The 26,924-nt window shown below is 42.9% G+C and overlaps 1 protein-coding gene across 1 annotated transcript in view; it reads left to right on the top strand.

Moving 5' to 3' along the window:
- Positions 1-26,924, top strand: part of LOC121291179 (disks large-associated protein 2-like) — a 135,850-nt gene that overhangs the window by 78,429 nt on the left and 30,497 nt on the right. The window contains exons 8-10 of the mRNA XM_041212270.1: positions 385-558; positions 4,010-4,247; positions 19,231-19,571. Of these exons, the coding sequence (XP_041068204.1) occupies positions 385-558; positions 4,010-4,247; positions 19,231-19,571 (753 nt within the window). The remainder of the gene's footprint in view (positions 1-384; positions 559-4,009; positions 4,248-19,230; positions 19,572-26,924) is intronic.

The following is a 26,924-nucleotide window of genomic DNA, read 5'->3' as shown; positions in this document are numbered from 1 at the left end:
GAAGCTCATCCTCCTGAAAGCCCAACTACAAAGCAGCAACCCAATGTAGACTTTGTTTATAATCTCTCTCCCCTGTTCGTGGAGCAGGTCTGTTCTTTTCCTTTCCAGGTCCCCAAACTGAGCCAAGGGTCAGACCAACCCACAGCGCCGGAGGTCACCACAACACCTCCAGTAGAAGTAACACCAGAGCCAGAATGACTTCCAGAAGAGCATCTGCCTCCATCAGTGACTATGGTGCAGTTGGTTGAGATAATAGCCAACACAGCCCCAGCAACTGCCAGTCAGTGTTATGAAAACACAGAGTCCACTGGAACCAGGTACCAGCCCGACACAAACACTAGTCAACAAAGGTGAGCTGCCTCTGCACTCTTCTTCCATCTACAGGACAGCTACCCCTCAACCCCAGAAGGCTTCCAGGTGCCAGAGAAGGCAGAAGAAGGGGCGCAGCTGACAGCCACTGTCAGGGCGCAATTGATACCACTCCTGTACTCCCAGGAAGAAACGACCACCACTCCCAATACCAAATCACTGCCACAGCAACCCGACCGACCAGGCATGGTACAAGACTCACCAATGGAAAAAATGCATGAAGCCATGTCTGCACCCGGCTCCAAACAACGATCCGCCACCAATAACAACAGCCCCTAGATCCTACCAGTCTCCTGACCAGATGGCAAATGAGCCGTGATAGGGGTACAAGACTTCCAGACCACCTTAAACCCTGATTTCAAAAACTTGAAGAGGGGAGATGGGGTAGTAAGAACTCTGTTAATGCATGTTGTTAATACTGTAATGTTAATCACAAAGTAGTTTAGAGTTAGTTATAGTTGCAACACTGAAGTTAAGTACACAAGCATTATGACATCACAAGACTTGAAGCAAACTGTAAGTAACTATTGTCAGTCCATATACAGGAGATAAAGACTTGGGGGCAGGGGGATTTAGTAGAAGGATCTAGTACATTAAGGGTTAATCTGAGACTAAGTGCAGTGGTATAAGAAGGCACCTAATCTAGAGTTTAAGTCAACAGTATAGAGCTAGGTAGCAACATGTAAGGACATGCCATGGAGTCCTCTCCATACCTGTTCCCTCTACTGTAAATATGTACGTAGTTCAGTTATGTTAATAAAGACTTCTTGGGAACTTCTAAAAGATTGCTTAATTGTATCCAAGCAATACACACCACAGGAAGTGACATCCCAACAAAACAGCAGGTACATGAACCATAAATGTTTTCAGTGCAGAGACAGGACATTTGTCCCATTGTTTTTTTTTTACTGGCCCCTTGTTAGAGCAATCCAAAACTAGTCTCATAGAACTGTATTTTCATCTGCTTCAAATGCAGGGATGCATTTGTAATCAATAATACCCATGCATTGTGAATGCTGCATAATTTTGGGTCAACCTATCCATCTGGTTGTATATGTGGTTGTTGAACTTGATGTATGGACACATGTGGTAGAAAAGAACACTTACTGTATCAGTAATTTTCGGGTCAGCGTACGGGTGCGCGCCTCACCCACTCGAGCATAAAATAGCTTATGGTGATGTGGGGAGAGCGTCCCGACATCATCCCACACTTGCGTGATATTTTGGTCAGCGGGCACGCGCAAAAGTCAGAAGCACACCCACAAACAATTAAAAGAGCAATTAAGTCCACTAAACTTGTAATTGTCCCTGATTTTTCGTGGTCCGTCCAACCTTGTGGTCGGTGGACGGGTGAATTGGTCAGGCGGCCTTTAAATTTTTCATGAAACCTCATCCAAGGGCGGGATGAGGTTGCCATTATTAAATTTTTTAAAAGTCTATGGACAGGATTTTTATAATGTATATATTCAGGTGACTGTGATGCTTGGACATTTTTGTGCTGATTTCAAAATCTTTGTTTAATACTTCTAAAGTCTTCAGTTCCCTGAGGCAGCTCTCTGCCTTCAAGGAGCTTTCATTCTGTGCCTGCGTTTACGCCAGCACCCGCCCTCCTCCTGCCTCCACCACAGAAGTGCTGAGCATCTCAGCATGGGCTTCACGCTGGTTGGCCAGCCAGCGTCAAATCGCAGTCGGGGGCCAATCACGGTCGGCGGTCCATTCCCCGGCCACTCCCAGATCCACCGATTGCATGCCGACCTGAGAATCCCGCCCGTGGTGATGAATGCATTCTTGGCGAACTCAGATATTTCCTGTCGGTACTGAGACAAAACCCAGGAATCTGCTTTTATTTATCCTGAGAACACCATGTTGCTTCTTGGTGCAGGCCAGGTTTATAACTTTAAGGGTTAAGATGATAATCCAAGTGTTTCTTTGGGTGCCCTCTTGTGCCTGCATTGGCTTTTTTTCCAAAAGTACCTTAATTAAAAGTTCTTTGAATGAGCAGAAATATTCCACATGCTGTTTATATTTCAACTACCTACTGATTAAAGTCTCTGGAAATTATGTTGGAACCACAACAAGGACCATAACACGAGTTTCTAAATCTGAATCTGAATTAAGAATTAGAAATAATTATCATTATCACAATCATCAGGACAACCTGATGATCTCTCAGTTTTCTGGATTCTCAATCAACTTGCATCGTAGTTGGTGTGCACAGGAGCCCAAACAAAGCTGAAAATCATGAAAACGCAATAACAATCATATCATTTTTTATTATTCTTTCATGGGATGTGAGTGTCACTGGCAAGGCCAGTATTTATTGCTCAACCCTAATTGCCCTTGAGAAGGTGGTGGTGTGCCACCTTCTTGAACTGTTGCAGTCCATCTATCTGGATGAATGGGTTTTCATCGTTAAGGGAAATCATTCCAGAGGTGATCACCCCTATAAAATGACATTTCATTTATCCATGACCTACGTAATTGGCTTCTACTCTACTACACAAACGGAATATATTATTTATTTTAATTTATAGTTGATTATCAGTTGATGAGTGAGCAGGAGATTACATTACAGTTGTTAGTGCTTCACCATGGTGATGGACAATATGTGGATCAGGGTTTGACATTATAACCCTTTGGTAGTAGGAACTCCCTACTGCCAGGGAAAATGTTCTTGAGGCCTAATTTAGAATTTTTAAAACAGCTGTGCAAATTAAGAATAAAATTAAATTTTGAAGTACATGTTTTACTATTTGTGCTGAATTTTGTGCACATCAGGTAGCTTCAGCAGAGGGTTGGCAGAAATCCTAGTAAAACGGCCATTTTTTCCACAGGTTCTGTCAATCTTCAACCAGAGGTTCCCAACAGAAATTCCAGGAGGGATTTCTTTTTATATTTTGAGTGCCTTGTGTTAACATTAAGCTTTGCTATAGACTAAAAGAAAGAAACAGTACATGCTGACATTAAAAACAATGAAAATGCTGGAAATTGACAGCATATCCGTCAGCACTTGAGGTCACTGCCCAAACCTTTCACCCACTTTTTCACCTTATTGATGTTGATGTGCCTGCAAGCGCTCACAAGTATAGCTCAGGTGCAGAGTCTGCCCCATAAACGTGCCTTGACCCTACTCTCAGAGGACCTCCTCTACAACACCAGTGTGACACTTTCTTGTCTTCCACTCAATTCCTCTTCTGGGCTCCAAGATAAGATTTTTAATTAAATGTCAATTTGTACCAGATTGCTCGAGACTGGATGGTGATTGCTAGGTTTCATGGAACTCATGCAACAGACAGTGGACAATTTCATTCCATCGATCTGGCCTGGACTTGAACCCGTATTCTAGAAATGAAATGTCAGTGTGTAATCCACTCTGCGACCTACTGCCCTCAAAATATACTTAAATATAATGCAAAAAATAAACTATGGCTTGGAGTTTTAACCTGAGAAGAGTGGGAACACAGGGTGGGGGATTGAAGATATTAAAAATATTTCATAAAGGTAATGTGAATTAGGAAGAGCAACTCACAGCTTGGATGTTCTCTGTATTTGGTGTCAACGTTGTTAAATGTTTAATGTGATAACCTAACATGAAACAATTTTACCTCCATTAATAAGGAACGTATATACTTTACTGCAGATTGGTGAGGCTGATCAGAACAGACAGTTCGAAGTGGTGTGTGAGTCAGTCTTTGGTGAAATGGAATCCCAAGCTGTGGAGGCTCTCGACCTGCCTGGCTGCTTTCGAATGCGAAGCCACAGCTATCTCCGTGCCATTCAAGCTGGATGCTCACAGGATGATGACTGCTTGTCTGTATTTTCTATGTCAGCACCCATGATGCCTGCCACGAGTGTCGGTGCTATTAAATCCAGCACGTGTAAGTACTGACAGTGAGGATGATGAAACCAATTGCTCATCTTAAATTTAAGTGTTGTGAGTTATCAGTTCTACAGACCAACCCTCTAGACTCAGTTTGAGCTATCAGTATTTTAACGGGAAGTGGTCACCATGGAAACAGAAACACAAATTTCTATGTTTAGAATTGGCCTAACACAATTAACAGCAGGACAATATTGCATAACCATACCACATTTGGTCAAACATATTTCTGTATAGGACTTTAGGGATGAATATGTAGGGGATGGTAAGAAGTCCCTTGATATAAATCCATAGTAGTTTGATTTCTCATTATTCGATCCTTTAAAAGTTATATTTGTGATGATTCTCTGTGAAAGCTTATATTCATTTAGTTAAGAGGACCTGATCTATTGGGAGTGGCAGAGGCCACAGGAATTTTCAATATAGCCACTCTTGGCCATTGATGACAATGGAAGAGGACTGCGATTGTTCTGTTTGCAGGCTGATTGTTCATTGTTTGTTATTCAGTCTTTGCTGAGTATTTATTTTATCAGGTACAAGCTTCTCTACAAAATCCCCCTGCTCTACAGCACCTCAATGCAGTAATACCACCCTCTTTTTATAAGCACGGCAAATAAGGTCTAAAATTAATGTAATTTCATAATACATATCAAGGAATTACTCAGATCAGTGAAGGTTTATTCTGAATTTATCCAGTTCAGCAAGCATAATGACAAGGCATGTGATGGATTACACACAACTGAATCACATCAATCACTGTATCAAGGAAGCCAGTTATGCATTGCAATTTATCAAAATTCGTAATCTAAATGCAGGAACACAACAAGGTTATCAGCAAGAGAAGGACAGGCTAAATTAGAGTAAGTGTCAATGTCCACCCACTCTACCTCCTCCATCTCCTCCAGTATCATGTCTCCGGTCAAGGTTGATCCCATAACTTTTACTTTCTTCCTTACATTCAGGTCTGTTTGAAAGTAGAGCTGCAATCTGCTGCTCTAATTTTGCATTGTCATACCTTGTCAGGAGATTCTGGTATCATTTTTCTTGTTGAATGGAAGGTTTGGGTTAAAATGGTTATGTATGATACAACATTAATCCACATCATGCAGTTGTTTATGGTGTTTATTTCTCTGCAACAACATCTCCTTTGCTTTTTTTTTCGCTTTTTAGTCCATATGGCTTAGTGGCTTGTTACTGAATAACCTTTATGGTGATGTAACATTAAAATATTAACACACACCATCCCTAGCCTGCACAGACATGAGGTATATGATAAGTTAGGTTCTTTTTTAGACCAAAGTTATGAGGTCAACTTTTACACAAGATCAACTTTTTCATGAGTAAACTATGCATGGGATTCTCATGCAGATTACTTTTTGACCATTAGGATTACCAGTTGTCAAGCAAATTATATAAAGATCAAAAATGATTTCATTGTTTTATCATTACAACAGCATTAATGCCCTTTCTTGGAATAGTGCCTGGTGCTATTTAATGAAATATGTATAATGCATGTGAGGAATATATGCAAAGTAACACGAGGGCTTGCTACAGTGAGTTACACACATGTCTTATAATGCTGGGACCTAGCTTAAGCTCCGACTGATAGCTGTAGGTCAGGTTGCAAATAAGTCTGGACAGACTCAATTCAATTCCATGTGGGCAGAAGCTCACTGTAAAACAACTGACTGTCAATTGAGATTCAAAAAATTACACCATTAGAAATTTAGAGCAGTGTATGGGCTCCTGCCTAGATCTGTGTTGACTGTACATTCTGCTGTATGCAGGGTCCATTGTCTCTGCCTCAGCAACTTTCTAGCTGAAAACTTTGAAAGTAGCTTAGCAGGAATAAATAATGAAATTCACGGAAGCCATACTGGAAAGGAATAGCTTCATGAACAATGTTCAAATGTCAGGGTACAATATTAATTATGTCTATCCAACATGTTTTGTAACATGAGCATATTCAACTGTCCCTTCGCACTATGTTTGACAGGTAGCCAACACAGTGCCCGCTATGTAACGTTCAGCCTTAGCCATGCGTGAATGGTGCTGAATTGTTGTTTAGGTCTCTGAACAGCATTTTCCAGTTGTCAATGCAGCATTTAGCTTAAAATAGAAGCCATCAAGTCTATATTGTGCTGCTTGACAAGATTGCAGCTGCCATGCTAGCAGGTGGATCTGGAGGTAGATTTTTCAATTAGAATGATATCGGAGGCTGTTTATCATTGCTGTGGGAAACATTAATATTTGCTTTGAGAAAAGTTTTTTATGCTTCGGATTACAAAGAGAGATGAATCGATACGGAAATGTAATGTGAAAGTTTCTAGATGGATTTTAAATTACTAAAAACCTAAGACTGGTGTAAATACATTACAAAAGCTACTGTTACAAATTGAAAACATTTATTTTCAGGTAAACTGTATGTTTTATTTTACCCTTTCAGCTTGCTGTAAGAACCACATTATTTTCTGAAACATCCAGACTCATGGTAATTACACATGGCGGCAATGGTTGGGAATTTGACAGCTGCACCAAATTTTTATTTTTTTATGTTTAGTTTCAATACACTATAATGTTCTCAGTTTGTCTGTCACAGCTTTGTCTGAGAGGAATTTAATGAGTTTCAGCGAGGTATGGAGATTTATTGTGCATCAATAGATCTGCAGGATTATCACAGAGTTCTGACTCCCTCTTTCTTTTGTTCCTCTCTGATATTGTCCATGAGGAATTGTCCTCGGCAGTTCAACTGACTGTGATGACAACATCCTCAGAATAATAACTAGTGATCCATTCTGAAGCCATTTTTCAGAAGAACCAATTCAAATTGACTCGAAACATTTTGCAATTTAGCTCATTCAGAGAAATTTGTATTTCAAAAATCCCATTCTTCCAGAATAGAAGATTTGTACATAGAGCCTATCATGTCGGATTCAGATTTGGATTCAGACCATTTGAATGTCACTCAGATTTCATCAGAACATGCATTTGATGAACATGAATACTCCACAAGATCATCCCATTTAAGTCAACCTATTAACATTCTATTCCTGATCAAAGATACTTTCTTGCACTACTCAGAACAGTTGCTTTTATTTTTCTTTCCAATTTTCTATGTCTCTATCCCTCAGCCCCTGAGGTTGATGGTACTTTCTATTTGTGTTTCTTGGAAGAGGAGGAAGGGAAGGAAAAGAGAGATGCAAGGCAGATTTGCTCACACCAGAAGGAGAATTCTTTTACCCGCATGAATGTGATTACAGAGACCACTTATTTGGGAACATCTGTAGACATCTGCCTTTATCCGGGCATAATGATGGAGTTTTGCGATAAAGGCCATCAAACTACTGAACTGTTAGACCTCTCTTGCATTCCAACTAGGAAAAACCTGCTGGTGCATAATTTACCAAGAGAATACAAACATATGAATTAGGAGTAGGTTACTCAGCTCCTCGAGCCTGTTCCACCATTCAATAAGATCATGACTGATCTAATTTTAACCTCAACTTCACATTCATACCTACCCTGATAACCTTTCACTCCCTTGCTTATCAAAAATTAATCTACTTCTGCCTTAAAGATATTCAAAGACTCTGCCTCAAACATCTTCTGTCATAAGTGGGTGACCTCTTATTTTTAAACAGTGGCCCCTAGTTTTAGATTCTCCCACAAGTGGAAACATCCTCTCCACAGCCACCCTGTCAAGTCCCCTCAGGATCTCACATGTTTCAATCAAGTTGCATCTTACTCTTCGAAACTCCAGTGGTTATACAAGCCTAGCCTGTCCGGCCTTTCCTCATAACCAATCCGCCCATTCCATGTATTAGTCCAGTAAACCTTTTTTGAACTGCTTCCAATGCACTTACATCATTCCTTAAATAAGGAGACCAGTGTTGTACACAGTACTCCAGATGTGGTCTCACCAATGCCCTGTATAACTGAAGCATAACCTCCCTACTTTTGTATTCAATTCCCCTCGCAATAAACAATAACATTCTATTAGCTTTGATAATTACTTACTGCACTGACACACTAACATTTTATGATTCATGCACTAGGACACCCAGATCCCTCTACATCTCAGAGCTCTGAAATCTCTCACTATTTGGATAATGTGCTTCTTTTTTATTCTTCCTGCCAAAATGGACAGCCTCACATTTTCCCACATTATACACCATTTGCCAGGTCTTTGCCCACTCACCTCACCTATCCATATCCTTTTGTAGCCTCCTTATGCCCTCTACACAATTTACTTTCCTTCCTATCAGTAAATTTAGCAACCATGCCATCAGTCCCTTCATCCAAATCATTTATATGAACTATAAAAAGTTGAGGCCCCAGTACTGATCCCTGTGGCATATCACTTGTCACATCCTGCCAACCAGAAAATGATCCATATATGCCTACTCTGTTTCCTGTTAAATAGCTAATCGTCTATCCATGCTTATATGTTACCCCTTATACCATGAACTTTTATTTTCCACAATAACCTTTGATGAGGCACCTTATCAAATGCCTTTTGAAAATCTAAGAACAGTACATCCACCAGATCTGCGTTATCTACAGTACCTCTTACTTCTTCAAAGAACTCCAATAAATTGGCTAAACATGACTTCCCTTTCACAAAACTATGTTGACTCTGCCTGATTACCTTGAATTTGTCTGAGTGCACTTTATAACGTCTTTAGTAATAGCTTCTAACATTTTCCCTATGACAGTTGTTAAGCTAACTGGCCTATAGTTTCCTGCTTTCTGTCTCCATCCATTTTTGAATAAAGGAGATACATCAGCTATTTTCCAACCTAATGGAACCTTTCATGAATCTAGTGAATTTTGGAAAATTAAAACCAATGCTTTAACTATCTCAATAACCACTTCTTTCAAGACCTTCAGATGAAATCCATCAGGACCCAAAGACTTGTTGACCTGCGGTTCCAACAATTTGCTAGGTATGACTTCCCTGGTGATTGTAATTTTCTTGAGTTCCTCCTTCCCTTCCAATTCCTGACATACAGCCATTTTTTGGATGTTACTTGTATCCTCCATAGTGAAGACCAATGCAAAATATATTGATTCATCTGCCATCTGCTTATTTTCCATTATTAACTCGCCAGACTGACTTTCTATAGGACTATTGCTCACTTTGTTAACTCATTTCTTTTTAAAATATCTATAGAAACTCTTACTATCTTTAAATTTCTAGCTAGCTTTCTCTCATACCCTAATTTTTCCCTTCTTATCAATCTTTTAGTCATTCTTTGTTTTTTTTTTAATACTCTGTCCAATCTTCTGACCTGCCACCCATCTTTGCATAATTATATGGCTTTCCTTTAAGTTTGATACTAACTTCAACTTTTTTAGTTAGCCACGGATGGTGGCCTTGGAATTTTCTTTCTCATCGGAATGTATCTGTTCTGTGTATTCTGAAATTGCCGCTTAAATGTCTGCCACTGCAAGTCTATTGACCTATCCCTTAACCTAAATTTCCAATTCACTTTCGCTAGCTCTGCTTGTGACCTCATATTTGCCCTTCTTTCGGTTTAAAATACTAGTCTTGGACCCAGTCTTCTCTCCTTCAAACTGAATACAAAATTCAATGATATTATGACCATTGCTACCTACGGGTGCCTTCACTATGAGGTCATTAATTAATCCTAAATCATTGCACGATACCAGGTCTAGTATACCCTTTGCCCGGTTGGCTTCAGAACGTGCTGATCTAATAAATTATACCAAAAATATTCTATGAATTTGTATCTATGTTACCTTCACCCATCTGATTATTTCTGTCTCTAAGTAGATTAAATCCATGATAATTGTCGTACCTTTCTAACAAGATCCCACTATTTCTTCTTTGATATCCCGTCTTACCTTGTGATTACTGTTGGGGTGCCTGTGCACCACTCCCGTGAGTGACTTCTTGCTTTTACCATTCCTCATCTCTACCCAGGCCACTTCTGTATCTTGGATTCCTGAACTTAGGTCATCCCTCTGTGTTGTATTGATGTTTTTAATTAACAGAACCACCCTCCAACTTTTCCTAACTTGCTATCCTTCCTAAAAGTCATATACCCTTCAATATTCAGGTCCCAGTCTATGCCATCCTGCAGCCATATCTCTGTAATAGCTATTAGATCGTATTTATTAATCTCTACTTGCACTATCAATTCATCTGTTTTGTTTTGAATGCTATGTGCATTCAGATACAGAGCCTTAAGTTTTGTCCTTTTCTTATTTTTGTAACCTCTAGTCTTATCTGTTGATTTACTCTTAAATACATATTCTCTGTCACTTCCTGTCACAATCTGCTTATCTTTTTTTCCATATTAATACCTTCCTTTCTCCCCTTGTCTCTACTCTTTGATATACCATATCTGCCCACACGTGATTCCTTGCCCACACTATTAGCTTTAAACCCTCTCTGCTTCCCTAGTTGTGCAGTTTGCAAGAACACTGGTCCCAGCATGGTTCAGGTGTAGACCATTCCAACGGTACAGCCCCCACTTTCCCCAGTACTGGTGTCAGTGCCCCACGAACCGGGACCCACTTCTCCTACACCAGTCTTTGAGCCATGTATTCACCTCTCTAAAGTCATGTACCCTATACCAATTTGCATATGGTTCAGGTGATAACCCAGAGATTATAACCTTTGAGGTTTTGCTTTTTAATTTGGTGCCTAGCCCCTCATACGCTCTATGAAGAACCTCTTTCCTAGTTCTACCTATTTCGTTGGTACCTTAATGGACCACGACAACTGGATCCTCCCCCTCCCACTGCAAGTTCCTCTTCAGCCCTGAGCAGATATCCTGAATCCTGGCACCGGCAGGCAACACGGCCATCTGGACTCTTGCTCATTGCTGCAGAGAACAGTGTCAATCCCCCTCAATATATTGTCCCCTACCACCACTACATTCCTTTTGCTCCCTGCACTTGAATGCCTTCCTATACCACGATGCCATGGTCAGTTTGCTCATCCACCCTGCAGCCCCCACTCTCATCCATAAAGCTGAGAGAACTGCAAACCTGTTGGACAATTGCAGAGGCTGAAACCCCTGCCCTCCTGCCCTCTGGGTTCCCTTACCTGCCTCCTGTCCCTGACCACTGATCAAATAAGAAGACCTTATCTTAAATGGTGTGACTGCCTTCTGGTACAAAGCATCCACATAACTTTCCCCCTCCTTGAGATGTTGCAGAGTCTGCAGCTGAGCCTCCAGCTCAATGACTCTGAGCCAAAGCTCCCTGAACCACAAACATTTACTGCAGATGTGTTTGCCCTGGATCCTGGAGCTCCCACATGCTGCAGCCCTGGCAGATCACCTGTCCTGCCATCCTTAATGTGTTTTAATTAATTACTTAATTATATTGTTCACTTATTTAGGTTGCTTTTTTATATAAAACCAAAAAACTGTGGATGCTGGAAATCCTAAACAAAAACAGAATTGCCTGGAAAAACTCAGCAAGTCTGGCAGCATCGGCGGAGAAGAAAAGAGTTGACGTTTCGAGTCCTCATGACCCTTCAACAGAACTTCTGTTGAAGGGTCATGAGGACTCGAAACATCAACTTTTTTCTTCTCCGCCGATGCTGCCAGACCTGCTGAGTTTTTCCAGGTAATTCTGTTTTTGCTTTTTTATATATTTGATTAACTTTACCTCCAGTTTGTATACTATTTTAAACCTTAGGACTGGAGCATATCTTAGCCACTTACCAGATACTCATCAAAAAGCTAGCTCCTTTCCCTGTCATCGAGTAAGTACCAATTGCTACAGGGTGAGAAAGGTAGAAAAAGCAAAAGGAAACAAACACCTCCTTTTCCCACCTCACCAAACTCCCCCACTCACCAAACTGTCAGGTATGCACTCAGTTCCTCATTCATTTGTCTTAGCTGCTCTGAAGAACCCTGAATTTATTGAAAACTGAATATCCTCAATTTTGCATGACACAGGTGATGATGGAACCTGTATGATTATCAGTCCCTTCCCTATAATAGGATAGAAATCCCTTTATAAACTGCAAAGCAGAGCTGGGAAAATTCCACACTTCACAAAGTCGACTTGGGAGAAAAGGCCCTTGACAGTTGGATTTTCGTCCCATAATCAGGTGTTAATGGGAATCAGACCTGCCGCCCCCCCAGAAACACTGTGGAGGTAGCCACAGGGGGTGGCTGAAAAGCCAGCCTCGGTGATCTGGCACTTTGTCCCAGCAGTTAAAAAAAAAAGCAATCCTCCAGAAGAAAGCAAAAGCCATCCCTCCAGCTTTCACCACCTTACACCCCCTCACCCACATACATTCCCCACACCCCATCCTTGTCAATCTATGCCCCTCTACCCTGCCCCCATGTCCCTTTATAGTCCCTATGCCAACTTAATGCTAACTTATGCCAACCCATGTGCCCCCCCCCACCCTCCACCCTTTGTCCATATACCCTCATGCCAATTCGCCCAGTATAGGAAAATAAGGAACTGAAATTAATATTAATGAAGAGGTAGTACTCAAAAAATAATTGGATTGAAGGTTGATATATCCCCTGGACCTGATGATTTCATCCCAGAGTGTTGCAGGAGGTGACAAGAGATAGTGGATGGATTGGTGGTTATCTTTCAAAATTCTATAGGTTCTGGAAAGGTTCCTACAGTTTGGAAAGTAGCAAATGTAACTTCAATATTTTAGGAGGGAGGAAGAGAGAAAACTGAGAATGACAGACCTGTTTGATATCAGTAGTGGGGATGATGTTGGAATCTATTATAAAGAATGTGATACCTCGACACTTGGAAAATAAAGATATGATTGAGCAGAGTCAATGTGGATTTATGAAAAGGAAATGATGTTTGGCAAACTTGTAGGAATTTGTGGAGGATGTTACTTGTAGCATAGATAAAGGAGAACCAGTGGATGTGATGTATTTGGATTTTCAGAAGGCTTTTGATAAGGTCCCACAAAATCAGTTAGTAAACAAAATTAAAGCACAAGGGATTGAGGGTATTATACTGATATGGACTGAGAATTGGTTAACAGACAGAAAACAGAGAGTAGGAATAAACAGGTCATTCTTAGGATGGCAGGCTGTTATTAGTAGGGTACCACAAGGATCAGTGCTTGGGCCTCAGCTGTTCACAATCTACATAAATGATTTGGATAGGGGGACCAAATATAATATTTCCAAATTTGCTGATCACACAAAACTAAGTTGTGGGGAGGATGCAAGGAGACTTTAAGGGGACTTATATAAGCTAAGTGAATGGGCATGCACATGGCGGATTGAAAATAATGTAAATACATGTGAAGTTATCAACTTTGGTAGAAAAAAACAACAGGACAGAGTATTTCTTAAATGGTAAGAGGTTGGGAAGTGTTGATATCCAAAGGGCCTTGGGTTTCCTTGTTCATGAGTCACTAAAAGTTAGCATGCAGGCACAGCAAGCAATTAGAAAGGCAAATGGTATGTTGGCCTTCATTGCATTTGAGTACTGGAGTAAAGATGTCTTGCCGCAACAGTGTAAAGCCTTGGTGAGACTGTACAGTTTTGATCTCTTATCTAAGGAAGGATATACTTGCCATGGAGAGAGTGCAATGGAGGTTCTCCAGACTAATCCCTGGCACGGCGCAATTGTCTTATGAGAAGAGATTGAGGAAACTGGGCCTGTAATCTCTTGAGTTTCAAAGAATGAGAGGTGATCTCAATGAAACTTTCAAAATTCTTATAGGGCGTGACAGGGTAGATGTTGATAGAATGTTTCCCCTGGCTGCTGAGTCTAGAACCAAAGGCGCTGTCTCAGGATAAGGGGTAGGCCATTTGAGATGAGGAGGAATTTCTTCACTTAGAGGATGGTGAATCTTTGGAATTCTCTACCCCAGGGGGTTGTGGAAACTCAATCACTGAGCATGTTCAAGACATAAATCAATAGATTTCTGGATAATCATGACATCAAGGGATATTAGGATAGCTTGGGAAAGTGGCATTGAGGTAGATGATCAACCATGATCTAATTAAACGGTGGAGCAGGCTCAGTGAAAGAGTGGTCTACTTTTGCTCCTGTGTTCCTATCCAGCATGGGTAGATCTCAGGACCCATGCTGAGATTAAATAAAATAAAGTTTTAAGTGTCTATTGATGACTTCACTATTTAAAAAGCCATTCTCATTGATAAAAAAACCCTTTTACTACATTTAAGTTCATTCAACTACTAAATCCCTTTTGAGGCCAAGCATTTGTATCCATAACTCCACATCAAAGACTTTGTAACCACTTGGAGCTATCAATGAAGCTGTGAACTGACAGGCGCCTCACTCTTATAATTATAGGTTGTGGAATTAGTCATGCAGCACAAATACTACTCAGGCTAATGTTAACAGACAGAGTGAAATATGAAGCACTGATTTTTTTTATAAACTACAGCCTATTTTTGTTTAATTTCAAGGCCAAGAAATCTAAATGCCTTGACAGCTTGACAGTTCCAGTGAATTTATTCACTTTTTATGCACATTTGTATCTAATTTTAACAATCCAAAAGGACCTGACATCTCCCAAACAGCACTTGATCTCTCCCAATGGGTATTTTACTTCTCCCAAAAGTGTCCTTTGGCCAATCCAAAAGCATCCCTTACCCCTCCAAAGAACTTCTCTTGAAAAGTGTAAAGCCCACGTGTCATGTTTTGGACATCCCACTAATGAAAGTTTGATCTGTTTGGAGGCAGCTGCACTTTTACATGTGCAGCTACCTCCATGAATCACAGATGTACAAACTACAACCTGCCCTCTCATTCCCTCCATGGCAAAATGGTGGGTACCTGGTTCCGGGATGGGACTTCTGGAATTGGGGCTGCAATGCCATTTTGAAAATTCAGGCTTAAGAGGTTCCAATCCATCAATGTTTAGTTAGGTAGATAGTGATCAACACTGAAGATCATGCAGGTGAAAAATTCCTAACCAATAGTGAAGATTCCTTAATTTAAGACAATTTGCTGTGCTTGTTGAAGGAGAAGCCTTCTAGACTCACCGGCCAGGGGAAACACTAAATCAACATTTACTTCAAAACATCAAACTATTAACTATAGCTACAAGGAGGCAAAAACTGTCATCGTTAGCTATAGCATCATGGCACCATTGTAATAACAACACAACCACCAGAGCAAAGATACAACGTGTCATGTGCAGCTACTGGCATAATTATTGAGCATGATATAGGCTTCTTGAAGTAACATTTTATATCCCTGGAATGATTATTGGGCCATATTGAAGAACAAGCCTGCAATTTTAGCTGCACAGCTTTGCCATCCAGGGAGGTCTAGCCATGGGGTAGGTAAAGAGGCGATCTGCTGACAGCCAAGGGGAAATTGGGATCCTGATGGCCCAGAAGACCTGATATTTTAGCAGGGAGGTGTACTTGATCTGTCCAGAGCTGTCCACGAGCATAAAATACAATTTCCCAATACACTTCAAGATTGCCTTCTGAACTAACTCAATCACCAGGGATGCTGGTACTTTGATCTGCTTTTTAATTATTTTGCGCCATTAGAAGAACCTTCTCTCAACATAGTCAAATTAAAGTACAACCACATTTAACACCCTAAAAGTGATGAGTGTACATGCCTATTGTGTTTTGCTTGTGCTTTCCCTTAGTGATAGTACATAACATGTAGAACTCAAGCTCCTTTTAAGAGCATCCTTTGAAAATAAGTGGCGAGATGCTGAGCCCCATTGAAGAAACGGAGGTTGCCCTGTACCCCCCGTTGCTGGGTGCTGCAACTGCTTTGTCCATATCTACTCCTGCAGTGTGTACATGATCCTGCCCAATTTCTGGCACAGCTACTGTTACTTAAACAGCCCTCAGCATAACAATAACCCTTGCTATTCTTCAAATCACTCTCCAGCATGTTAAAACTGGACATGGGAGGTTCTTGAAGATTGGAGACCAAAGACTCCACATCTGCTGTATGTGCATTTACAAGTGATTGTGGACTCTTCTGCAAATGCCTTGGAAATGTCATGAACAGCACAGAAAAGCAATAATGCATGAAGGTATAAATATGAATGGCCAAATCTTTGGCAGTCATTTTGCAAAGTGTTTTGCAAGGTCTTAAATCACTGCATAAAACATTTTTGATCAGAAACCATCAAGATAATACTCAAAGCTCTCAGATACCTTTGTCAGACATTTTAGATTCAAGACAGAACAAGCTCTTCTTATGTATATCAGGATTAGTCTGAGCAAGCACTCTACAGTGCATCGTCAGTTATTAACACTAATCTGGGATGGATTAAACCTAAAACTCAGAAGTGAAAACAAAGTTTTCTAATCCACTGTGCAGCCTCTATCCTTTCACAGCTAAATAAAAAACAACAGGCAAGTTGGTATTCACAAAATTTGTAGTCAATTCCGATGAAAGGTCATCGACCTAAAGCATTAACTCTGTTTCTCTCTCCACAATTGCTGCCTGACCTGCTGAGAATTTCCAGCATTTTCTGTTTTGATTTCAGACTTCTAGCATCTGCAGTATTTTCCATCTGTTTGTAATATCAGTATTTGTTATCTTGAGGTGTGGGTGTATTTTAAATTTCTGACGGAATGATCAAATTTAGGCCTTTGAAAAGCTGGTCCAGTTATAGAGCTTACAAAAGCAATTCTGCTTCACATTCCTAATAGCTTTGTTGGTAACTGTGCTATTAAGAGTTGAACAAAACCAGGATGAGGCCAACTTCAACCTTGAGCCTTTGCTTAGTTAACTGACCTTAGCCAGGAGATCAGGGCATGAACTGTTCTGGGATATGGGTGAAACAAGGGTTCCTGCTTCTGATTGCTGTCCATGACTCCTTTTAAAACTTTTTACAACATCAGAACATATGGAATAGGAACAGATGTAGACCATGCAGCCCCTTGAGCCTGCTGCACCAGTCAATACAATCATTGCTCATCTTCTGCCTCAACTCCACTTTCCTTCCCGCTCCCCATATACCTTGATTCGCCAAGAAACCAATTACCTTTCTATCTCAGCCTTGAATGTACTAAATGATGGAGCTTCCACAACCCTCTAGGATAGAGAATTCCAAAGATTCACAACCCTTTGAGTGAAGACATTTCCTCTCATTTCAGTCTTAAATGAGCAACGCCTTATCCTGAGTCTGTGCCCCCATGTTCTATACTTTCTGGTCAGGGGAAACAATCTCTCAGTGTCTACTCTGCCAGCCCCTTCATAATCATGAATCTTTCAATGAAATCACTTCCAAATTCCAGAAGGCGTAGGCCCAATTTACTCAGCTTGCCATCATAGGACAGTCTTCTCATCCCAGGAATCAGTCTAGTGAACTTTTGCTGTACTGCTGTGTGGACATCTGCTGGAAATAGGATTGGGCTCAACATGATGTTACTTTCTAAGCTCATTCATTAATAGCCATTTAGATTTAGACAAAGTACTAAAGATCACTATTTCCTATGGAACCATTCACCAGTTGGACTCTCTCTTCAGGAGAGAATATTGGAGGGAATTTAAGTCCAACTGGGAGTAAAATTCTTTCTATTTACCTGAATATGAATTAAAGATAGTCACAGAGATGCTGCACCAAATTCTGTGTGGTATCGCCTAGAGAAACAGCAAAGAGAATGTAAATGTTCTCCGATGCATTGGGTATTCTTCACTATACATGGCAGCTCTTTTAACTACTACACACTTGCTTTCTCGAAGTCCCCCCGATATCCCTGTAGCTTGCCATCTCCCACCCTGTCTTTAAAGAGGTATGAACATACAGATTCGGAGCCCTAGTCTTCATTCATGCCTTCACCTGTCCTTCTCTCAATCTGTTCTCTTATTTGCTTTCATCTCCTACTTGGTGCCACTTATTTTCTTTGGTCATGGAAAGTGTTGAGATATATAGATGTTGATATGCACTATATATGTTTTTTTAAATTCATTTATGGGGTGTGGACATCGCTGGCTAGGCCAGCATTTAATTGCCCTTGAGAAGGTGGTGGTGAGCTGCCTTCTTGAGCTACTCTAACCCATGCATAGGTACATCCACAGTGCTGTTAGGGAGGGAGTTCCAGGATTTTGACCCAGCGACAGTGATGGAACAGCAGAATATCCCCAAGTCAGCATGGTGAGTGGCCTGGAGGGAAACTTCCAGGTGGTGGTGTTCCCATGTGTCTGCGCTCTTGTTCTTCTAGAAGATAGAGGCCATTACTGTTGCATCTGCTGCTGCTGTTGATTGGCAGCATTCTGAAAGCCTTTTATTTTGCCCTGCATTGTTTTTTGCTCACCTTGTCATGGACATTCAAAGTAAAAATCTACCCAGCATTCGTCTAGACTGCTGCCTATCAGGCATCAAAAAGAGTTGACTGCATATGATAAAGCTATACTATCTAATTGACATACTTTTATGGTGCTCTTGACATTTAGAGTAACATATTGAGAGTACAATTGAGATCAGACAGGAATGTCAAAGCATCAGCGGTAATGAAAGAGCTGTTGGCTACTCTTTCGCATTGCCAAGAACTTTCCATGATTTCCTTGGGCTACAACGACCACCTTTCATTGATTACACATTGGAAGCTAAAGAAGAGAAATGTCAGAGAGAATGTCACACCTGCAAGCAAATATGTATATTTTGGAAAGGTCTCCACTAAAGCATCTGGGCCAAATGGGCAATTTGTGTCTGAACTACTGCCCAGGTGTTTCTGTCCTATACTGGGGTAGGGCCCCACATTTATATCTTAACCATGACTAGAATGTGCCCTTGGGTAGCTTGCAGGCTGTGAAAATTGTGGATGCTTCAAGGGAGCAATATTATGCAACAGGCAAATATAACACTGAATGGATCAGGCTTCAGCCTCACATAAAATGGGAGCCATGCAGTGCCCGTCATATATCAGTGCTAAGGAGATGAATCATTGCATTATGAGCCATGATGACTGTAATGAACAATGTCATTCTAAATGCAAAACATGGTGGAATGAAGCATTCTAATAAGTGTCTATCTTGAATCTCAATTCTAGCATTTAATTACAAGAAAGCTCCTCCAATTCCTCCTCGGATGGCAACAAAACCAATTATCTCAGTAACAGCCCAGAGCAGCACAGAATCAACCCAGGATGCATACCTGCAGAATGAGATACATCGGTCCACCTCCTGGTCAAAAGATATTAAATCCCAGTGCAATTCAACAGACAGTATTGATAGTAGCAAAGCACTGCACCTGGCGCTGGAGTCCTTTACCCCAAGCCGTTCTTCAATGAAGAGCTCCGATGGAACTGGAATTAGTAAAGGCATTCTGAATCGCGATGAACCAAAGCTACAGCCACGCCAAAGAAAATGGCGTTCATCTGTAGGGATACAGGTAATCAAGTGCTTATCTCTTACTTAAAATTCTATTTTGCCAAATGCGATAAAATAAGTTGGTCCATCTATTCCTTCTAATATTTAGGTGTGTGTGCATGACACACTTGGAATCCTGCCAAATTCCTGCTGCTTTGGTATCTTCCATACTCTCCTATTCATTGAATTGAGAATCTACCATTATCTTTTCCTTTTGAGTTCAAAGTAGTTACACCCCAGGATAATTTTTGTTTAGTGCTTCCATGGCTGTCTCTAATTCGTCAACACAACAATGTTGCACCCACTCTGAATATATTAAAATCTTCACTCAGTCTCTCAGCTGTTTTGTGATGAGTATAGAGCGTATTTCCTCGGTCTCCCTTCACTCTACATTAATTTAAGACCTGTCACCATTCATGTTCTCTTACTTTGAGTCTTATTTATTTACTTTATTGAACTTTTCTGACTTATGTGCAGTGTACAATGCAGATAATATTGAGATTTAGAAATGTGCTGGTATATGCATCTAGCAGAAACATGAACTTTATCTCATCATTAGAAGTTAATTTTATTTTTCTTAACACTTTCTCAATGTAATTTAAAGAGAAGACATTCCTCTTCTTCAGTCTGTTTAGCCAGACAAGTCTGCAACTACAAGGATGGGCTATTGACCTGCTCCTAGTCAGCACTAAACACACACCCATAATGGACAAGTAGGAGGTGCATTGGACTACTATGCATGCCCTACTCTCCTGGTCTTCCCTCCCTGTTACAGGACAATATCATCACCTCTGTTTGGAGGGGAGCTGCATCTTGCAGTTCCTGATTCAAGCAGCATGAGCATGGGCTTGGGAGCCCATCTGTCTCCAACCCTAACACCACCACCCCCACCCCCCACCCCACCCCCCACTTAGTAAAGAAGAGGAAAAGATAACTGGTGGAATTTTCCATGCCTGTTGGTGTCAGGCGTCATGGCAGGCGTAAGTGGACAATATGGCAGGAAGGCCAAAAATCAACTGTTGTGAAACCAGTTTGTGATTGTCCGCTCTGCCCATCAAAGATGGACTGCCTTTCCCACCACCAGAGTCAGGAACTTCAATTTAATACACCCACATACCATTATAAGCCCTGCTCACTGGAATCAGCCCCACACGCTGGATCATCCAGGCATGTCAGTGTGGTTACACGCCGACGTGTTTCACAACAGCATTTGTAAGGCGTGTACCTGCCAAGCTGCACTTTGAGGGGAACTCGGAGGTGAGTGCACAGTAATGTTGCGCAGCGCTCATGATGGTGGCCTGTTGGACGTCAAGGCTGAGGCGCTGCGCATTCAGCCGAGGGCATAGGCAAGTCGCTTTTCCCTGTCTGGCTGACAGTGCAGTGCCAGAGCAAGGACTGTACTGTGGTTGGAATGAGCTGAGGGGGGGGCAAGGGCTGCACTGCTGTTGATGGTAGTGCACAAGCACGTGTAGGGGGGAGGCGGGGAGGGAAGCGGCCACACATTAGCGAAACTTTGTTGAAGTGACTGTTCCCCCACAGCTGAAACAGTTCAGACACAGCTGCATTGACATGCTTAAAGTTGGGCCTCTAGCTCATCTGCCCACTCAAGCAATGCAGAGGCTTGAGAGTTCCACCAAATGATCCAGAGCTTTTTACTCCTAGGGCACAGACTGCAAGCTAATGAGCATTTTAGTGGACTGCAGAAAAATTGGAAGACTGGGCATATGGTACAATCTCCTTGCTAAAGCTGGCCGTGAAACAGTCACTGGTGGAGGCGCTCACAGCCCCTTGTAATGGACCAGTCTCCCCCAGGGTTAAAGCTAACAGTGCAGCGTATGCCTGAACTGAGAGCACAGCGTGCTATGGGAGAAGCTGGTCAGGTGGAATGGGGCAAAGGTGGGTGGGGATTTCGGGCAGCCATGCAGCGTACTAAACTCTGGCCATCCAAGCTGTGGCCAGCACTCTCTGCGATGTGTTAAGGAGCCTTCAGACTTAACCAAGAAATGTTCTTAGTACACCCATGCTAACCCACGTGTCTCTCCCTTTCATCCTGCAGGAGGAGTACATCAGGAGGCATGGAGCCTGGTGACCTAGCTGTATACCCTGTGGCATTCAGAGAGTGAAGACATAGGAGAAGAGAGTGACGGAGGCGCCTGGCTGGACAGAGGGAGAAGCAGCATCCTCAAGAAGAAGGGGCTGCTGGGAGTCCTGTGCACATAGCTGAAGAGCCACAGTGAGCCATCGCTGGTCAGCACCTAGCTACACCCAGGGTCAATAGACAGCGCTTGTCATTCCTGCAGGTGACCGAGAACCAGTGTCGCCGAATACTGCGCATGTCCAGGGAACTGGTCGATCACATCTGACACCTGCTGCAGGATTTGGCACCATGGGGATGTAGAGGGTATCCACTGCCAGTGGCTGTGAAAGTGACCACGGCACTCAGTTTTTATGCCAGTGGCTCCTGTCAGGGATCCGCAGGTGACCTATGTGGAATATCACAAGCCTCCATGCACAAATGCATCCATGAGGCCATTTTCACAAAGGCACAGAGCTTTGTGCATTTCACCTGGAACCAGGAAAGCCAGGAAGTAAGAGCGCTGGGATTTGCCCAGATCTCAGGTTTCCCACAGGTGTAGGGCGCCATTGACTGCACTCACATGGTGCTCAGATCTCCATGGCACCAATGGTCAACTATGTCAACCACAAGGGCATCCACTTGCTGAATGTTCAGCTGGTGCACGACCACCACAAATGCATCATGGGGTCTGCGCACAATCCCACGGAGTGGCCACAATTCCGCCATTCTCAGTCAGTCTCAGATACCTCATGTTTTCCAGGGTCCACAGAGGCGGCAAAGTTGGCTTCGCAGGGCCAAGGGCTACCCACAGAGGACGTGGCTGGTGACACCTGTGCGGCAGCCTCAGATTGCAGCAGAGAGAAGATACAACAAGGCTGATGCTGTAATGCAACCTTGGTGGAGCAAACCATCAGAATGTTGAAAGTGAGGTTCCGGTGCCTGGGCCAGTCTGGTGAAGCCCTGCAATACAGTCCATAGAGGGTATCATGCATCATTGCCACCTGCTGCACCCTTTACAACCTGGCACTGCAGTGGGGAGAGCAGCTGGCTGAGGAGGAGATGGAGGAGCTGCACGTCTCCTCCGAGAGAAGGACATCAACGAGGATGAGGGTGAGGAAGTCCTCGAAGGTGAGATGATGGTGATGAGGCCATCTCACTGGCCAGATGAGGCATGCATGCTCAGGAGGCCCTCATAGCTGCGAGACTCGTGGAGGATGACAACAACATGCAGTGAGGAGACACCATAGATCCTCACATTGCATCTGTAAATGTTTGACTCCCGTCTGGCTGATGGCAGTGAACATACCCTCTGTGATAATGCTCCTGTCGTGGAGAGGCAACAGCAGCAGGAAGAGGATGATGACATGGAATGGGGACACTCCATGGATCCTCACATAGCTTAAGTGAATGTCTGACTCCTGAAGGCAGTTCGCTTGTGCTCTGTGAACAGGGTCATGTCATGGAGATGCAGCCATGAAACTTAAACTTCTCCTGATCCTATGACATCCTTCATGAGCTGAACCCTTCAGGACCACACTGTTACCGGACACAGATGCTGATGAGATGGGGGGGGGGGCCAGCCGTAACTCAAAGCTGCTGGGAGCGCACAGAGAGAACAAAGGAACTCTGTGCCGCCAGCCCAGGACATTGTGGCAGCAATGACAAGCCCCATCGAGGTGCAGGCATGACTGACGTGTAGAGTAACTGTGAAGGTGCACCATCAATCTGCTGGGAAGGTTGCACAAAACACAGGGAAGATGTCCCTGGACTGAAAAACCTGCCTTTATCTTGTGCAGGGACCAAGGTTTCACATCTGAGTGACATGAACACTGCTCATCAGAACAAAAAGCCATAGGCAAGGTGACATTCTTGAGAGTTTATTTACAATAGTGAACCTTATGTACAAGCGATTAACACCCATGTGCAGGCTGTGCAACTACATCTTCTTAATCTTCCTAACCCTGCCACTACGTCTTGGTGCTCCCCGAGAGCACAGCAGAGGTGGAGGCAGCCTGCTGACTGCTGCACCCTGCCTGTGATGACTGTGGTGGGTGTCCTCTGGAGGGCCGAGACCTGGAGGGCTCCGGCCTGCTTTCAGGATCCTGCTATGTGGCAGTGACACCCTCCTTGGCCTGTGTTGCTGAAGCTGCTGGAATCACAAGAAGAGAGGATTCGGATGGGCCGAACACGCCCAGAGTCACATGGATGGATGGCCCCAGGGCTTGCACCTGTTGATCCTCCTTCCTATGGGTGCCCAAGGGTCCCTGGCTGACTCCTTGAGGAGAAGGGGAAGCTGAAGTGAGATCGAGCTGCCTCGCACCCCTCTCACATTGACACTATGGCATCAACAATGGAGATCATCCCACAAAACAATGCAGGAGCAATATCCTGGTTCAGGGTCTCCATGGCAGCTGCCATCCTGCCAAAGTTGATCTCGGTATGTTGGCATGATGGCACGGTCACCTTGGACTGAAGGTGGACAGACTCCTCCATCGTCCACTGCAATCTGAGGAGTACACCAAACATCCCTTCCTGATTGTCACTGCAGCTCCACCAATTGATTGAGGGCCGAGTCCAGAGGCTCATCATCTGACTCGGACTCAGCAGATTCCTTACCTCCAGCGGTCCTCCAGAGCCGGCGACCTTGGATGTCCCTGTCTCCAGCTGGTGTGGAACAGTTTGTGTGCAGTGCTCACCAGATAATGAACCCAAGCCTGCTGTACGTGTAGGTCCTGCCGAGGTGTGTGTTGCTGCGCTGGTGGAGCTGTGGGTGAGCACTGTGACGGGCCTTCGAGAGTTCTGTCCTCAGGGTCCTCATTCAAGGTGCTGTTGGTGCCAGAGTCAGGGCCAAGGTTGCCTGAGAGTGATGTGGCAGATGTGCCTATGAGAAAAAAACGGAGATTTTTAGTGTTTAGCTACCACGGTACACAGAACGGTGGAGTCTCAGTTGAATTGTCAGAGGGATGATCTGGTGCATGATCCTCACTTGGATGCTTGGCACTGACTTCGCCATCACCACAGGAATGGTCCTCTCCGGCTAGCTCTAATACACAGTCTTCGAAGGCAGTGAGGGCATTGATGTCTGGCACTCCACCCCTGGCCTGGGACTGCTCCCTTTTATTGTGCACAATCTTGTCCTGCATAAAGACAGATGGAGAGAGTGTGAACAGGGCACTGTGCCTCCTGCAGTACCATTTCAGAAAACAGTCAGGTAATATAGCTGCACTGTGCCAGGTTCACTATGGATTAGTGCCTGTATTAAAGCTGAGGCAGACATCTGGCACTCCCTCAATAGTGGTACTCCATGTCATTCAGAGAGCTGACAGCACTGTACACCCACAAAAATGTGTATCTATGAATGTGCCATTGTTTTAAAGGCACCAATTTCAATCAAGTGTACTTAATCCCATGTGTGTTTGCTTACTGGGTCTTCGTATTATGGAGGGAGCCCAGCAGCCCCAAGAGATCAGCTGAAAGAGCAAAACAGAGAACAGGATTCAAATTCCAGTTGTTCTACAACAAAAAATAAAAAGTGTAAAGTGTGCCTTATAAAAGCAGGGACTGATATAGAAATACAGATATTAATCCTGGATCTCCCTCCCTAACAGCACTGTGGGTGTACCTACACCACACAGACTGCAGTGGTTCAAAAAGGCAGCTCACCACCACCTTCTCAAGGGCAATTAGGGATGGGTATTAAATGTTGGCCCAGCCAGCGACACCCACATCTCGTAAATGAATAAAATAAATTAATGCATAGTATGGCCTCAACATGTTATGCATTATAAAACTGATCCTGAGCTGAACTTCAAACCACAAATCCTATCCGAGACTAGTAATTTTTACCCAGATTTACATTCATCTCTGGTCTTACCTCACCTTCACTACCACCAAAATTCTCACCCACATCTTCATCACCTACAAGCTTCTCCAGCACTTAGGTCATGAGTTTCCTGACTACCCTTCTTAAACTGCAACTTGTCTAGAAATCTCAATCATATCTCGCGCTACATCCCAGACTTGGATCATTCCATCCCACAAACCTTCTTTGGCACCCTGTCTCCTAATGTCTTAAATTCAAAACTTTTGTCTCATTACAAATCTCCACCACCTCACCGCTCACACCATATCACCAGTCTCTTCCAGCACTGTGTGCTAAGGTGCACTTTATGCTCTTCCGACTCTGGCCTCATTTGCACATCTCACTGTCTGCTCATCATCTTTTGAGTGTCAGAGTTTTCAGCTGTCTTAGTATCAAATTTTGAATTCTCAAAACTCCTCCACCTTGCTATCTCATTCCTTTCTTTCAAAATCCTCCTTCAATTATCTTCCTTTTGAACATTATTATTTTAAAAATCATTGATTCTACTACACAGAGGCTGTCTATGCCAACAAAATAATGCTCCACATGCGCCTCCTTCCATCCCTGTTCATCTAATCCTGTCAGTATCTCCTGAATTAAAAACAGAAAATGCTGAAAATTCTCAGCAGGTCAGATAGCTGGAGAGAGAAACAGAGTTAACAGGAAACAGAGAGTAGGCATAGATGCGTCATTTTTGGGTGATGTTTGCAGGGGAGTGCTGCAAGGATCAGTGCTGAGGCCTGATATACAATCCATATCAATGATTTGGATGAAGAGACCGAATGTATAGTTGTTAAATTTGCTAACGATACAAAGATGGGCAGGAAAGTAAGATGTAAAGAGGACATAAGTGCAAAAGGACATAGATAGGTTAAGTGTGTGGGCAGAAATTTGGCAGATGGAGTATGATGTGGGAAAATGTTAACTTGCCCACTTTGGCAGGAAAAATGGAAAAGTAGTATATTATCTAAATGGAGAGAGATTGCAGGACCCTGAGGTATAAAGGGATCTGGATGTCCTGGCACATGAATCACAAAACGTTAGTATGCATGTACGACAAGTGATTAGGAAGGCAAATGGAATGTTGTCATTTGTTGAAAGGGGAATGGACTATAAAAGTAAGGATGTTTTGCTACATTTGTACAGGGCATTGGTGAGACCACATCTGGAGTACTGTGTACAGTTTTGGTCTCCTTATTTAAGAAAGGATATTATTACATTAGAAGAAGTTCAGAGACCTGTTCTAAGTCCATGTGTTGTGGGTGTACCTCCGGTTCAAAAAGGCAGCCCACCACCACCTTCTCAAGGGCAATTAGGGAAGGGCATTAAATGCTGGCCTAGCCAGCAACACCCACACCCCAAGAATGAATTTAAAAAGCTGCACTGGTTCCTGGGATGAGGGGAAAGGTTGGATAGGTTGGGTCTGTATCCATTGG

The sequence above is a fragment of the Carcharodon carcharias genome, chromosome 19 (assembly GCF_017639515.1).
Source record: "Carcharodon carcharias isolate sCarCar2 chromosome 19, sCarCar2.pri, whole genome shotgun sequence".
Classification (NCBI taxonomy): Eukaryota; Metazoa; Chordata; class Chondrichthyes; order Lamniformes; family Lamnidae; genus Carcharodon; species Carcharodon carcharias.
The sequence above is the reverse complement of the archived record's forward strand: the minus strand, read 5'-3'. Positions and strand labels throughout refer to the sequence as shown.